Below are 15,968 nucleotides of genomic sequence, written 5' to 3' on the forward strand. Positions count from 1 at the left end.
CCCAGGCACCCGCAGCTCTGCAGCAGAAGGCCTGGCATCTTGCCCACCTCAGGCTCCCCAAGCCCTCCTTCTCTCTTTCTCCAACCACCTCCTCAAATCCCCCCGGCTGGTCTTCAAAGCCATGGCCAAGGCAGGGGGCTCTCAAGGACAGTTCTGTGGTCTGGGGAAGCCAGAAGTGCCAGGCTGGGGACTCAGGGTCTGCCCAGCAGGCGGCAAGCCCTCAGCCAGACCCCCCTCTGTCCTGGCTGACTGATCCATGGCAGCTGTGGCCTCTCCCTCCCGGGGCTGAAGGATGGGGCCTGACAGACTGGCGGAGTCAGCTCTCTGGAAGCTGATGGTAAAGGGGGGTATACACACCAGGAGCTCCAAATTGTCGCCACTCCTTCAAGCTCCTAAAGCATGGATAAAGGGAAGTGGGGATGGTTTTGGGGGAAGAGCAAGTGGGGAGGGGTCAAAAGAAAGTCCCCTGCTCTCTTACCCTGTGCCAGAATATAGGGTGCACTCCCCCAGCACCTCTCATCTGTTCCCACCTCTCGTTTGGAGAGCCAGATGGGTCACAGGGGCCACTTATTTGGTAGCTATTTTTTCCCCCTGCTGGGCTGAGGGGGGCCTAGCAGCACTCCCCAGAGTTGATGCTCCTTCCACCAAAGCAGAGCTCACAACCCGCATGCACAGGGCCAAGCACACCCAACAGGGGAAATGGTCCCCTGACTCCTCTCCTACAGCACGCAGGGGGAGCACCCCCACGCCAGCAGCAGGAGAAAGCAGCTCCCCAGTGTGGGAGGAGGCAGGGACAGAGTGCTTTGGGGGTACGGCCTGCATCAGAACGACTGGCTGTGATGAAGGAGGATGTGCCATTTGGAAATCCAACTGCCACCTGCAAAGCGCCCCTCAGAGCTCCCGGAGATAGCCAGACAGAGACCAACCAGGAGCCAGGGGGTGACGGCTCCCACTGCACCCAGGAACAGATGGCAGCCCTGGAGAGGCTGGCCTGGGACAGAATGCGCCATTCTAGGGGTCACTGGCAGGCATGTGGGGATGGGGAGAGAGCAGGCTGGCCCCAGGGCTGGCCCGTCCAGACTCAATGCCAGATCAATCTCCCTGAAAGGACAGCCCTCAGCACATCCCTCTCCTGCTCAAAACTCTTCAGTAGCTGCCCATCATCCCACTGAATCCAGGCCAAAACGCCACCGCTCTGCATTCCAAGTCCTTCCCAGGCCAGCCCGAGGCTACCTCACAGGCTCATCTCCTGCCAGTCCCTTCCAGAACCCTCTGCTCCAGCCAAATGGATTTGTTGTTCTGCAAACAAGCTCTTCAGTCAGGCCCCCACCCCCATGCCTTTGTTCACACCATTCATTTCCAGGGGAATGTCCTTCCCCCATAATCCCCTACTCCTTTTCATCTCCTTGCCTAAGCCTGCCCACACTTAAAGCCCATCAGACTCCTCATCTTTCTGACACTTCCCTGACCCCAGCTAAAGTGACCTAACTTTTCTTAATGCCCACAGCACTTCACCTGACCACTCAAAGACTTATTGCTTCTTGCTTCTTCGATGATGATGAGCCAAAATCATGTCTTTGTCCTCAGTCCAGAGGCTGGGCACTCTGGAGCACAGGAACTCAAAGTGAGGAACTCTGTGTCCCTAGTACCTAGCACACAATGGGAGTTCAGAGAACATGTCGAGGGCAGCCATGGATTGGGAAATCATCAGTCTGTCTTAGCATGAATGCAGGAGTGAAACAGCTCTCAGCATAAAGCCTGGATGAGGACACCGCATTCTACTCAGCTCCTGGGACAGAGAGGCAAAACACCTTAGGATGGCCCCTAAACCAACACCTCCGGGGCTGGGTTGCCATCTGAGCACTTGGCAAACTCTTGATGCCTGAGCTAAGGCCTGTGGGGGCAGCATTTTCCCCAACCCCTATCTACCATCCTGCTGACTTGGGTGGGTTTCTTAAGCTTCCCTCTCTGGCCTGCCTAGTTGCAGCCAGACGATGGCACACCAGCTGGCCTGTCTGTCTGGGCAGAGCCGACGGATGCCAGACGGAGCAGAAATGGCTGTGGGCCCAGCTCTATCCATCTTCAGTCCTGGCCCCGGCTGGGGGATGGGGTCTGCCTGCCTGCTTGCCTGCTGGTGCCGTAGGCAGAAGGGCTGGGAGCCCTGATGGTCTCCAAAGATAGCAGGTTCTTCAGGATATGGACCCACTCCTTTACCACCAGCCACTGTGACCCAACATGACCCACAGCCAGCTTCAGATCCCTGGTATCTTGTTTGTCTTGGTCCAATGGTCTAAGAGCACAGGAAAGCAAGCCCCAAGGTCAAAGAGCTGCAGAATCATTTCAGACAGATACCAACTGAATTCACCAATTGCCTTTTTTCTACTTAGCAAGATTCCACTGTTCCTTCATAGTCCAATTCAAGGCCTAATTATCTAACAGCTGGGATTAACCATTCTCTCAAGTCCTACTTGCTCAATGGCCACATCACTTTATAACAAAGCACCATGTTGAAGCTACTTGTGAACATGTCCCATGTCACTGGAAGACTTCCTGATTTCCAGTCTGGAGGTAGGGGTTAGAAAATGGCTTAAAAAGGCCCTAAGAGGCAGCAAGATGCCACTGCCACCTTCCCTGGAGGCCTTAGGAACTTGATTCCATCAGGCCCTCTTACTTCATCCCTCATCCTGGCTCAGGCCCACTCACCACTTGCGCTTCATGTAGGCAGCAGCTCGGTTCCCATAGAGCATGGCATTGTGAGGGGCCCTCTGCACAGCCTTGCTGTAAAGCTGAATGGCCTGGGTCCACTGCTGGCAGGCAAAGGCCTCGTTGGCTTGCTGTTTCACACGCTCCAAGTACGGGGGCAGCTCTACCTGGGGGCTGTGGTGAAGGAGAGCCAAGTCAGGCCAGCCAAAGAGGGTCCGAGCAGCCTCTTGGGAAGTCTGCAGCCCTGCCTGAGGGCCACCCATATTGTCTTGACCCCTGGGATCTGCACTGTCATCTAAAAAGCCACTCCTATCCTTGGCCCGGGTTCCTGTAATAGGTAATGGGCACAATTCCAGATACTCTGAACCAGTGAAAAAACAGAGGGACAGATATGAAGCTGTCATGGATCGGTTAAAGGCAATTCCTTTTTTTTTTTCTTTTTTAATTTTTATTTTAAGTAAACTCTATGCCCAATGTGGGGCTCAAACTCATGACCTCAAGATCAAGAGTTGCATGCTCCACAGACCGAGCCAGCCATGTGCCCCAAAGGTGATTCATTCTTTCATTCTTTCTTTTCTTTTCCTTCCTAAGATTTCATTTTTAAGTAAACTCTATGCCCAATATGGGGTTTGAACTTACAACCTTAAGATCAAGAGTCACACGCTCTACCAACTGAGCTAGTCAGGCGTCCCTGAAGGGCAATTCTTAATCAAACTCCTGCTCATGATAGTAGCTGACCACCCAAGTCCCTCCCGTGTATCTCTCTAAAGAGACTTCTGTTTCTTTCAAAGTTTAGAGGATTTGAGCTCATCTGAACCCAAAGCCCGATATAGGGCCTGGCGTGAATAGAGGCCAAAAGATGGTATGGGATGAATAAAAATAAAATGGGGGAGGGCCCTCTGTGTTTAACATCTTTAAGACAGACCTCAGTACTGAGGTAGCTGGGCCCTTGGGTCTGGACCTAACAACTGATACCAAGGGACTGGAGCTTCAGTCTAAGTGTGACTGGAATCCTACCAGGTAGGAGCGGTATTAGAACGACTAGCCACACTCCAGAAATACTCCATTACTCCATTACATCCCTTGGTTCAGTTCCCGGACTCTGAGGTATGTGCCTGGATGGAAGGTTTACAGGACATACTCCTCCCTCTAAATTACATTGCAAGGTAGGTACCATAAGGTGTGATTGGGACTGGGAGGGCTGCACAGTTCAGACTGGACTCACCTGACATGTCCCCTGCTCTCTGGCAGCCGGAAGCCATTGCTGTGAAGGTGCAGGCCATTGGACACGCCGTTGGATACACCATTGGTGGACATCTTGCCGTTCTGAACTTCTGGCAGGGGTGGGGAGAAAGGAACAGCAACAACTCAGGAGGAGGTCCTCATTTCTCTTCCGCAGCCCTCCAACTTCCATCACAGAACCTGATAGTTCCATTATGGGTCATCCTCCCGGGTAAGATCCATTCCCAGAAAGGAAGTTCTGACAGACAGGCAGGCAGGCCAAGAGCATAAAGAAAAGCCTGTGCGCCCTCTGCTGGTTGGAGAGGGACACAGCTTCACCTTGGCATTACCCTTAGCTGGGGGTGGTTGGAGGGAGTAGGGAGTAAAGAGGTTTCCAAATCAACTGGAGGCCCTAGGAAGGAGTCAATGAGGAGACTCATTCAGGACAAGAGAGAAGGGCAACTGCTACACGTCCTCAAGAGACAAGCCATGGAAAGAAACTGCTTTTTCAGAGGGAAGTAGAAGGGCTGTGATGCAAACCCCTTTGACAGATCTCTCTGACCTACTGTTAATCTTCCTTCTTACTGTACAGAGAGTGTTCTTTCAGAGACTCTATCCCTTTTGGAGGATCAGAGCCACAGCACAAGGGAAGGGGCAGCCTCCGCAGCAGAGGTGGCACAAGCTCAGGCTCTCCAGGAGAGATAGCCCTAACCCAAGGGAGAACTTACCCCCTGAGGAGTGGCATTTTCTGGGCAAGAGGAAGGTGTACGGCCGCTGCTTGTAAGTCAGGTCAAACAAATAGACCTAGAGTGGAAGGATTAAGAAAAGAGATGGAGGCTGTGAGGTAAAAATGTGGCTGGACCAAAGCAACGCTTTGGGGGTTGGTGGCTCTCAGGAACATAGCAAGTATTGAGCACGGAACCATCAAGCAGGGCCTGGTGGGGTTCCTATGGAGCAAACCTCAGGCAGGAAAATCCCAGTTCCTGGCTGTAGGGTGGACTGTTTAAAACACTGTCATTAATTATGATCATATGTTTAGGTTGGAAAGGTCCTCAGAGGTCACGAAGCCAAAGGTCTCCTTTTACAGATGGGAAAACTGGAGCCTCAGAGAAGGGAAGCAATTTGCCCAAAGTAACACTGCTACTTACTTCTCCCAATAAACATTATCCATTATTATCTAATGTTTAGTGAATTCTTACCTTGCTTTAGGAGCTCTGCTAAGTGTTTTATATGACTTCTCATTTTATCCTAGAAACCACCCCATAAAGAGGTACTATTATTTTTTTAAGTGTGTTTATTTTTTTTAGTGATCTCTACACTCAACATGGGACTTGAACTCATGACCCTGAGGATCAAGAGTCACATGCTCTTCCAACTGAGCCAGCCAGGTGCCCTACGAAGTACTATTATTATCACCCCCTTTATAGATGAAGAAATATGGGCTCAGAGTTTATTTACCCAGGGTCATAAAAGCAGTATGGGGCATAGTCACGACATAAAAGCAAGTCTGTCTGGCTCCAAACCACTCTGCTAGATGCCTCTCTACTCATCCTTATGCTAGCGTTAGGCCAGGTGATGGCTCAGCAGTCTGAAGCCAGGGCCGTATTCTAAACTCAGGTGATTGTCTATTCTCCATCCCATTTCTCTTGCACATAACCCACCTTGCCTTGTAAGGTCATCAGCTGGTTCACGTGCCATGTCTGCCTTGTCAATCTGGGATGGATCAAATCTCACATTTGTCTCCATGTTTATAACAATGTCAGTCTCAGAGTAAGTGCTCAGTGAGTGTTTGTAGAATAAATGAATTTATGCAAGGCTTACTAAATATCCTGACCGAGAACATGCAATTAGAAGGTTTAGGAACCTGCCATTAACAAAGAACACTCAAAGCTGGCCTTAAACCACAGCCTGGCTGTGTGTTCTCAGCCCCAAGGTTTCCTCCTAGGAAAACAGAGGATGAGGAAACTGAGGCTGAGAAAAATGAAGAGAATTGTTCAAAGTCATAGTACACAGAAGGCCAGCATTTGAAGTCTGGTCTGTGAGTTCTAAAGCTGTGCTCAAGAAAAAGATCAGGCCAGGGCACCTCCTGGGAATTCCAGTGATGCCATGTTGCTACTATATTTCACTATAAAGCCACTTACCATAAGGCTGTTGCTTCTTGTCTGCCTCATGGCATCGAAGTGAGGTACAAGCCCTGGCTGCTGAACGTGGGGTGGGGGTGGGGGCGCAGAGCCAGCTCGGGCAGCCACACATACCTGCTCCCCTCCCATGTTGACCAGCAGCTCCGTGCCATTGGGGCTGAAGGTCACATAGGTGGCAACCAGCACTCTCAGACGGTTGTTGTAATCAGGCAGCTTCACTGGCAGGTGACCTGTGAGGGAAACAGCTCAGTTACCCCAACGTGAGACTCCTCATCTCCCCCAGGAGGGGCAAGGAGTTGTGTGAGGCCAACATATCAATAATGATAACAATTATCTTCCTCATGAAAGCAGCTACAAGTGTTGAGCACTTACTATATGCACTAGGGCAACTGCTTTATATACCTTATCTCATTTAACCGTTATGACTCCATTCTACGGAAAAGAAATGAAGACTCATCAAGGGTAAGTAATTTGCCACAAGTCACAGGATGGCTGGTCAATGACAGTCAGGAAAGCCCGTTATCTGCCTTACTCTAAAACCTGTGCTCTTGACCTCCATGCCATGTTGTCTCTTTGCACTGCCCCAGAAAGCGTCAGCACCCAGCCAAGAATTGGGGGCCAGAGCTGGGCTGAGCCCTACCTGCTACATAATACTGGGCTGCACCATCAGGAAGGGGCTTCTGCCGGTCACAGAAGGTGTGGACACCTGCTGAAGGGCTCTGCTTCATGCTCTTCCTGGTGGGAAGACAAACCATACAGGTTATAACCCCTAGCACCAACCCTGGCTAGACCAGACCATACTCCCTACAGGAAAACCTAAATTTGTACTGCTGAAAGGAGGTACTCTTTCTTCCTTACCTCAGCAACCCCAAAGGTCCATCAGCTAGATAGCCATGGACACATACATTACAGTAATTTACCAGTAGGTCCTGTCCATTGTCTTGGTCCACATGACCACCCTATCATCACCATTTTACAGATGAGGAAGCTAAGGTTCAAGGCCCACTCCAAGTCAGGTAGTGTGTCAGGAGCAGCAGTGGTTGCTCAAACCCACTAATGGAAGTAACGCAGGTCAGATGTCCCTGCACCTGTCTCAGAAGTCCACTGAAAACCTAGGTTGGTGGAGCTGCTCAGGTCTGGAACTTCTGTGGTGGGTCTGAGTATATTCTACTTTTGTTTAAAAAAAAAAAAAAACAATAAAATACAATTATATGTGCAAAAAAGAAATTACATGTACAAGATTATAACTGTACAAATAGTGAAAGTAAAAGAACAAGCAGAAAATACACACAGTGATTTTAAGGTAACGGATTATTCGTAGCTTATTATACTTTCCATATTTTCCAAAACAAGTATGGATTAAATTTTTTTTAAAACACAAAATTTAAAGGCCACCTGGGTGGCTTAGGCGGTTAAGCGTCTGACTTCAGCTCAGGTCATGATCTCACAGTTTGTGAGTTTGAGCCCCTGCATTGGGCTCTCTGCTGTCAGCACAGAGCCCGCTTCAGATCCTCTATCCACCCCCCTCTCTGCCCCTCTTATGCTCTCTCTCTCTCAAAAGTAAATATTTTTTTAAAAAATCACAGAATTTTAAAAACCTACTTCAAAAAGAAGAGGGCATGGCAACGAGAGAAGAGGGCAGCACATTCCCAGGGCCTTGCCCATGGGAGGCTGAACTATTCATACCTGTGGTTATGGATCATGCGAATGTCATAGAGCCTCACAAAAGGCCCACTGGCCCCTACTGCCAGGCAGTTGTTGTCCTGGGGGTTGACGGTGAGGCACTTGGCCTCCACCAGCTGGCCACAGTACTCTGTCAGGTCAATCAGCACCTCCGAATGTTTGCTGTTCTCCCGAAGGTCATACTGGCTGTGAGAGAGGACAGCGTTAGGGGGTGGGGACTGGGTCCTCCTGTGAGGCAGGGGAGAAGCCAAGGCCTTGTTATACAAAGGAACTGGGAAGGGCTTTGACCTGTTCATAAATAATAAGAATGTAAAAAACCACTCCCATTTCCCCGAGTGCTCACTGTGTGCCAGTCACCTGAAACAGGCTTCTCACACAGTGTTTTATTCTTCATGTAATTACTTAAGGTGAATACTACTGTATGTTTTTTTTTTTACAGATGTCAGTGATATCGCCATTAAGTACTATTACTACTGATTACTAACATCGAGACACGCTTTGTGTCTAGTATTGTTCCTAAGTATTGTATATGCATTATCTAATTAAATCCTCACACCACCCCCAGGTACCATTAGAACGCTGAGGCTAAAGGCAAGTAAAGAGCCTGTCTGGGATGACACTGCCGGTAAGTGTGAAGCTGGGACAGTGCAGAGCCAGAGAGGTAGCCTTTAACCACTTGGCTTTGCTCCTTAACTCTAACTTTTAATCTAATTTCTTGTAGGAAACAAAAGTACGGAGGTGACAGAAAAGAGAATCTAGAGGTCACCAACAGCTATCTAGAAACACTAAGTGCCAAGACAAGCCTGAGTCCCGCTCGGGAAGTAAATGTCATGCCAGACATCCCCGGCAGTAGCACCCCCTCAATGCAGTTTGGGGGACCGTCGTGCTATGCTCCACAGGCACAGAGAATGAGGAGGGTGACCCCATGCGCTCACCCACCTCTTGCCCAAACACTAGCAATGATCTCCACCCTGTCTGCCTCACCTTTCTAAGCCGTCCTCACCAGACTGCTCTTCCTAGAATACTGTCTTTGTTCTTGCTCAAAACTCTGCACTCTCCTGTTCAAAAACCTGCAACGATTCCTCAATACTTTTAGCATGAATTTACCGTTAATTTACTTTTGCCAAACTTCTCAATCTGGCTGCCAAGACCTGACTGCCACCAAACGCGTTCCTCAGTTTTCTAACTGCATCACTTACAATGACAGACAGAACTCTCTATCCCTCATGTGGCACATTTACCCGCTGCCTTCACAAACTCCGTTCCAGCTGGAGTCCACTCTGCTTCTCCTTGCCTATCCAAATCCTGTCTACCCTGGAAGGCCCAGCTTATGCTCACCCTCTGCTAAGACACCTTCCCTTCACCCTCTGCTAGGACACCTTCCCTGACTGTGTCTAAGCGCTTAGGCTCCAACCCCAAATGCTTGGCCTCTACCTGCAGCCCTGACACAGTCTGGTTAGTTAAGGTCAACAAGAGTAACACAGAGTTGTACCTGCCACTGACCAAGTGCTTTCTGTCTTCCGAGTACCACCTGTGTACGTAGTGTAAAACCTGTAAAGGTTTTATAGGCACTATCTCAATTTTAATACTCAGGCCAACAAGGAAGATATTATGATAATTCTCATTTTACAGGTGAAGAAACTGTAAAACAGGGATAAAGGGACTTGCCCCAAACACTGAGTGACAGAGGTAGGACTTGATCTCATCTGACATCAGCGCCTTGCTTCTAGCTGCTGTTTTATAGTTCATGCATGATTTAGATATCTCTCCTCCTTTGTAATAGGGAAGAGGGAATCCTGTAAGATCTCAAAGGAGGCATTAAAGCAGGTTGGGAAGATAAGGTAAAAGTTCTAGGTCACAACTGAAGAAAGGAGTTAAAGGGCAACGAGACCATTTTAGGATGAAGAAAAGTAGAGCAAAGGCATGACAATCCAGGCCACTGGAAAAGGGGAAAGTCCACTTTACCATTTCTGACTGATTATTCCCTTCCTGTACATAGGCCCACTGATCAAGTGTTCCAGAGAAATGTATCAAGCACCATCATGTGCGAGGCACTGTGCTAGGCTCTAGGGACACAACCAGGGACAAGACAGAGATGGAGCTGCTCTGACAGTTCACTATTCGGTGAGGGATACAGACAAAATGGTAAACCAAGAAGAAAATAAAATAAAACAACTACAGACACTGATTAGAGTTACAGTGGCTACATTTAGGGTGCTGAGACAGAATAATGAGGGGGGTGTCTACTTGGGATAGGATAGTCAGAGAAGGTGCTTCTGAAGAGGTGATTCTTAAGCTGATCTCAGGGTAAGGAAGAGTCAAACATGGAAAGAACTGGGGACAGAGAAAACCAGGTGGAGAGAACAGCAAGTGTGAAAGCCCAGTGGAGGCTGACTTTGTGCGTTGGTGAGGGCACGCTGACAGGCCTGGATGTAGTGCAGGAAAGGGTAAAGAGTGGGGAAGATGAGAGCAGACAAGCAAATGTTCCCAGCTGTATGTTCACAGACAAGTGCCCTGGGCAGACAAATGAGGCTGGAACTCTGCTGGAGGGAAGGAGCCAGGCCTGGGGAAGGAAGCAGTAGGGGCAGATGGGGTGGGGAGCCAACATGCAGTGGGGGCAGGGGAGGTGCAGGCCCCACTTGATGCCTCAGGCCCTTACCGGATAAGCCCATCCTCAGCAGCACTCCAGAACGTGTTGGGCCACATGGGTGCTGTGGCAATGCGTTTCACCCGGTTTGTGTGGTCTCCAAACATGTGGATTGTTTCCTTTACTGTCAGGTCGTGGACATGCACTTTGGAGTCGGCTGCCCCCGTGATTAAGATGCGGTCCCCAGCATGAGGCAGGAACTGTTTCAGAGAGATTGAAGAAGAGATTGGCAGGCAGTGGGGGTAGGGTTGGCCACAGAAGAAGACTAGCCTGGATGTTAGCACCCTCTTTCCTTCTCCACATCAGGCAGGAAATGAACTCATCCAAGGCAGTCCACTAAGAAAACTTGGGATCTCAAGCGTCAGCCCATAGGTCTACAGGTCAAAATTGGGACATATACCTTTACTTTGCCAGAGTGGTCCTGACTTGTGCCAAACCGACCTACCCAAGAAATCTTCCTCTGATTCTTCCCCAGACAAGAGCAGAGAGGATGATCATCCTAGATGCTACCATTTAGTAAGCATTTACCATGGGGCAGACACATGGGTAGGTATCTTATAAGATACTTAAAAAATGACCCCATTAAAAATTGAGGTTCAGCAGGGCTTTGTTCAAACTCACATCTGTCTGACTCCCAAACGCATACTGCCTCATGAGGAACATTTGATAGCCTGAGGATTATCTAATAAATTAGTCTTAAAGTGAAAAGGACCTCCAGTGTTTTAAGGAGAAAGTAGTATTTTAAATTGGTTCAAATATTTCTGGAGAACACTCTGGCAATAGGTAACAAAGTAAAAACTGTTTCTATCTTTTGACCCCAAACTTCCACTTCCGAGAAAGGATTCTATTAGAAAAAAGGGACCTGTGCAGAAATGCTCAGAGCAGCACTCTTCATAATAGCAAATACTGGAAATGGCTCCAAAGCTGACCCTTGGGGAAGGGCTGAGCATCAGGAGGAAACATCTCCCTACAGTTATTATAAAGAATGAAGATCCCACCATTCAGATGAAATTGAGAACTAAATATTCCAGATGACATACAGTATGAACAAAACAGCCATAAACACAACTTTGAACAGTAATTTTTAAAAGCATGCCATTCTATCACCTTGCTTTGCGGAAGAAAAATATTTAGTTGACTTTTTCTCTTCTTTCTTGAGTTCAAAAGATTTAATTATCTTTTTTTCTTAATTGAAAAGTTTCTCCCAACCCACAACAAGGTGGAGCTGGTGCTGGGGGAGGGGCATTATTCTGGATTGAAACAGCTCAAGTCCTACTGGACACAAAAGAGCAATAATTCACTTTCTACATACCATTCTCTATTGGCTCACCAGGACAGGGGCTAGATGAAACAGACGGAATTTGATCATTTTTAGGGGCAACCAGTAGTCTTTAATCCTGTCTGGAGACAGAATATACTTCATGCACAACAGAAATAAATAGGCGAGCCCTTGAGGGCTACTGCCACACTCACCACACTCTGTAGTTGCCACCAGGGGGAGCTTGCGGGTTAAATAAAGATCTGTGGAGTGTTACTACCTGAAGAGAGAAGAATCCTTTTCTACACTTTCTACACAGAAGAGGAGGCTGAGGGTCTGTGAATGTAAATGCCTTGCCCCAAATCTTACTATTAGGGAGTTACAAGACCATTGTCGAGTTCTGGTTTCTGAACTCAACATTTTGTGCCCTACAATGCCGACGTGATGGCTTAGGTCCCTTTGACAGATCCCACCCCAAAGATTCAAATTGGACCTAACACTTTTCATGGGGCAGAAACCATCTCTGTTTGTCATGCAAGAGGTGAATCGGCATTGTTCTGTCTCTAAAATTGCAGAAAATCATCTAGGGTTGGTCCCTGGAAGAGAAGGTGAAAATCAGGGCTTGGGAAGGAGGCAGTGTTTAGGGAAGTAAGTAGGTTCTCGGGTCTCAAATCTACTTTCTTCATGTAACCTTGTAATTCTTCTTGATATTAATTAGGAAAAATATTTCTTAGATTAGTGAGGCTTTCTAAAGGACAGTCTCACTCTCAAATACATACATTATAGAATTAAAGGGCTGGAAAAGTCCTTTAAGGTCATTTCCTCCAAACTTCAACCTGGCAAATAAAGTTCCCAGCGTCGAGAGTACCACAGTGCTAGGACATTTACTACAGTCTCAAAGGGCCCATTCCACCTTCTCCACATTGCTGTAAGCACTGCACAGTTCTTTACTTCATCAGGCCCACATCTGCTTCTATGGACTTGGAGCCACTAATCCCAAGTCTGTTCTCTGGGACCAGAAGGCACAAGTTTCATGTCACTTCCACTTACAGGGCTTCAGAGGCCCGAAGACACTTGTAAGTCCCCTTCCCACCTCTCCTCAGCTGAACTCCCTTCACCAACAAATCAGCAGCTCAAACAGAGAATAGTTACAACACCTGTGCCAGGTGCCATTTTACAAATCATCTTATTGAACTGTAATATCAAGCCCGTGGATTGCTGCTTCCCTTTTAAAATTAAATGATTTATTTACTCATCTATTCATGGATCCAGGGGATTTTCCTAAGCTACTTCCTATTTACAGATGAGTAAAGATGCTCAGAGAGGTCAGGTGACTTGCCTAGGTCACACAGCTTCCAAGAGGCAGATCAGGGAGTCAAACACAGATCTGTCTACTATCTAAGTTCATGCTTGAACCATACCACCCACCATCACCACTCATATAAACAGCATTTCATCTAGAGCTGGCCTAGTGGTGCTAAGTGAGGAAGCAGAACATGGAAAGAGATGGGGTTTCAGGAATCACTGTCAGATGCTCAGATCACAAAGGTGTCTGTGACCCCAGGGTATACATGGAACACATATGTGCAGATACGACCACGCACACAGACCAGTCATGCCTTTCACTTGCTCTGTGCCTTATCCTGCTCACCTTGACAGAGAAGATATTTGCAGTGTGTCCTGTGTGCATGGAGAGCAGCTTCTTGTGGTGCAGCGGGTCCCACACAATTGTGTGCTGGTCATCGGAACCAGAGGCCAGCAAGCTGCAAGCAGAATGAGGGGTTCTACCTCTCCTCTCACAGGCCCTGCCCCCCAACCCCCACATTCCCCACTGATAGGGAGTGAGGCCAGAGCGTGAGGAACAGGAGATGTCACAGAATTCAAGCATATCTTGTAAACATTAGTTGATTCTCTTCTACTTTGTCCTAAGGATTTCTCATTATTCCTTAAACACATTAGATTATAAAAAAAAAAAAAAACAAAAACAAAACAGGGTTTGGGTGGTCATCCAGTTCATTGCTCAACAGTGTGTGGATAATGGTGGACTAAACTTCAGTACACGGAAAAGAGCAGCAGTCTCTTTTCCTCAGATGTAGCAAGAATGAGGAAAGTCCCCTCTCCCAGCCTACCCACTCCCCTCTCCAGCACACTCTTTGGTGCTCTAGTTCATACTCACTCTCCTTTCTCGTTCCACTCCAGACAGTTGACACATCCTGAGTGACCCTGGGGGAGCAAATGCAAAGGGACAAGAAGACAGCCAGTTAAAAGGTTCTCCTGGGGAACTCAACACTGAGAAGTAGAACTGAACAGGTGAACCAGCCTTTCCATCATTAGCGTTTTCCAGGTGCATGCGAGTGACCAGAATGGAATGAAACTGCCTGGTATCTTACAATATTCAAGTACTTTCATATTCATGATCTCACTTGATACTGAACAACTGAGCCCTAAAGGGCAGGTTTCATTGATCCTATTTTGCAGAAAAGTAAACTGAAGTTTAGATGAAAGTAAGTAGAAATGAGATCCAAACATTTCTGCTCCTACCACTGTTCCTTCAAGGGACATCCCCTCAGCCACAGAAAATTTGCCCAGAGGAGTAGCTGACTCAAAGGCAGCCAATTAACTAAAAACTGATCTTTCATTCATTCGGGATATACTTAATTTATCAAGCACCCATTGCATACCAGGTACTGTTCAGACACTGGGGATATGGCAGTATACAAAACAAAGTTTCCCATCTTCTGGAGCTTACTTCGAGTAGGTAGAGCCTGGTATAGTAAGGTCAACTGGGCCAGAGTCTTGAGCTTGGGGATGTGAAATGAGAGACATGGAGTGAGGCAGCTATCAATAGACACTGAGGTTGAAAGCATGCACAGAGAGAAATCACGGTAAAGCTAGAGCTATGAGGAAACAGAATCCATGAAAAGCAGAAAGTATAAAGTGGCAGAACCGAGTCGTACAAGAGCGAATGAAAGAACAAGTCACTAGGCATTCTTATATACTATTTTCTGTTCTCACCCTCCTTCATTCTTAATAATACCTAGATTTTAATTTACTTACTTCCATGTGCCAAATTAGACCATGTGTTTTAGCAAGTGTAAATCCACTGTCCTTGCTATACTGATAGGTTTAGGAATGTAGGCATAACCCAAATTGGACGTGGCATTGACTTGGGCACAGGGATAGGCTCAGAAATAAGCCGGTGACCCCAATCAGATGCAGAGGGCACAGCAGCTGGGAGGCTTCCTGAAAAGGAGTTTTCTCATTCTCAGGAGACAGTCTATGAAAGAGATACCTTTCTTCTTTCAGATGTTGGGTGTACCGATAGTACATCTGGAATTGCCACCACAAGGGAAGCCAGCCTGAGAGTGAGGTCAATACACAGAGGAGAGCCCAGTCAAGGGAATGAGAAAAATAGAGCAGGAGTGACCAGAGTGACCAATACTGACCCCTACTTTACTTGTGGACTTCCAGTTAAGTGAGACAATCAGTTCTTTATTGTTTAAGGTCATTTGACTTGGGCTGTTACTTGTGGCCCAAAGAATGCTAACTGATAACATTCTTCAGGTCTCAGTTTATAGGCACTTTCTTCAAGATGCCTTTCCTATCCTGTAAATTTTGGAGGGAGGCATACCCTTCCTGTGGACTCCTACTGTCACACTGGATTATGACTCTGTGTTGACATGGTAGTCTGCTTCACAGGACTAAGCCCTGAGAAAGCAGGCTATGTGTCTTATGTCCACTGCATCCCCAAGGCGGGATACAGAGCCCAGCATATTCCTGTTGCCTAAATGAACAAATGAGTCCAGTGGGACTAGTGGGAAGAATTGAGGGATATGAACAAATTTAACTTCCCAACTGTCTAGTTAGAAAGGCTTTTCCTCTGCCTTCTCCTTCCCTTACCCTTTGTCCTGTAAAGATTCTCAGCTGGGTTGAACCACATTTATTTCCAGGTTCTGCACTTACATGCATTTACTCTGTTCAGACTTGTCAGACTACTTGTTGACCTGAGCCTCTCACTCTCCCATGGCACTTGGTTGAAACCCCACACATGGCTCTTGTCACTCTTTTTGGGTCAGAATCATTGGTCCTTGGGCCTTTCATTTTCTCACCAGGATGTAAATTACTTATGCCTGGGCAGGAGGGGCGGGTCACATCTATAGCTTGCAATCTCCCAGAGTACCAAGGGCCTTGAATGACTGTCACTTACTGAGGGCTTACAAAGGGTTGGACACAGTGCTTCATACTCGTGGTAGCTAGAAAATCGCCCCCAGATGTCTGTGTCCTGATCCTCTGGAACCTATGAATATGTTATATT

At 47.6% G+C, this 15,968-nt stretch overlaps 1 protein-coding gene across 1 annotated transcript in view; it reads right to left on the reverse strand.

The window, feature by feature from the left end:
- Positions 1-15,968, reverse strand: part of WDTC1 (WD and tetratricopeptide repeats 1) — a 67,389-nt gene that overhangs the window by 6,759 nt on the left and 44,662 nt on the right. The window contains exons 4-12 of the mRNA XM_039231422.1: positions 13,830-13,876; positions 13,305-13,416; positions 10,408-10,595; positions 7,752-7,934; positions 6,706-6,800; positions 6,180-6,295; positions 4,653-4,728; positions 3,929-4,037; positions 2,704-2,877 (exon numbers count right to left, since the gene is read on the reverse strand). Coding sequence (XP_039087353.1) covers positions 2,704-2,877; positions 3,929-4,037; positions 4,653-4,728; positions 6,180-6,295; positions 6,706-6,800; positions 7,752-7,934; positions 10,408-10,595; positions 13,305-13,416; positions 13,830-13,876 — 1,100 coding nt within the window. The remainder of the gene's footprint in view (positions 1-2,703; positions 2,878-3,928; positions 4,038-4,652; positions 4,729-6,179; positions 6,296-6,705; positions 6,801-7,751; positions 7,935-10,407; positions 10,596-13,304; positions 13,417-13,829; positions 13,877-15,968) is intronic.

The sequence above is a fragment of the Hyaena hyaena genome, unplaced genomic scaffold, assembly GCF_003009895.1.
Source record: "Hyaena hyaena isolate Hyena2069 unplaced genomic scaffold, ASM300989v1 scaffold_3, whole genome shotgun sequence".
Lineage (NCBI taxonomy): Eukaryota > Metazoa > Chordata > Mammalia > Carnivora > Hyaenidae > Hyaena > Hyaena hyaena.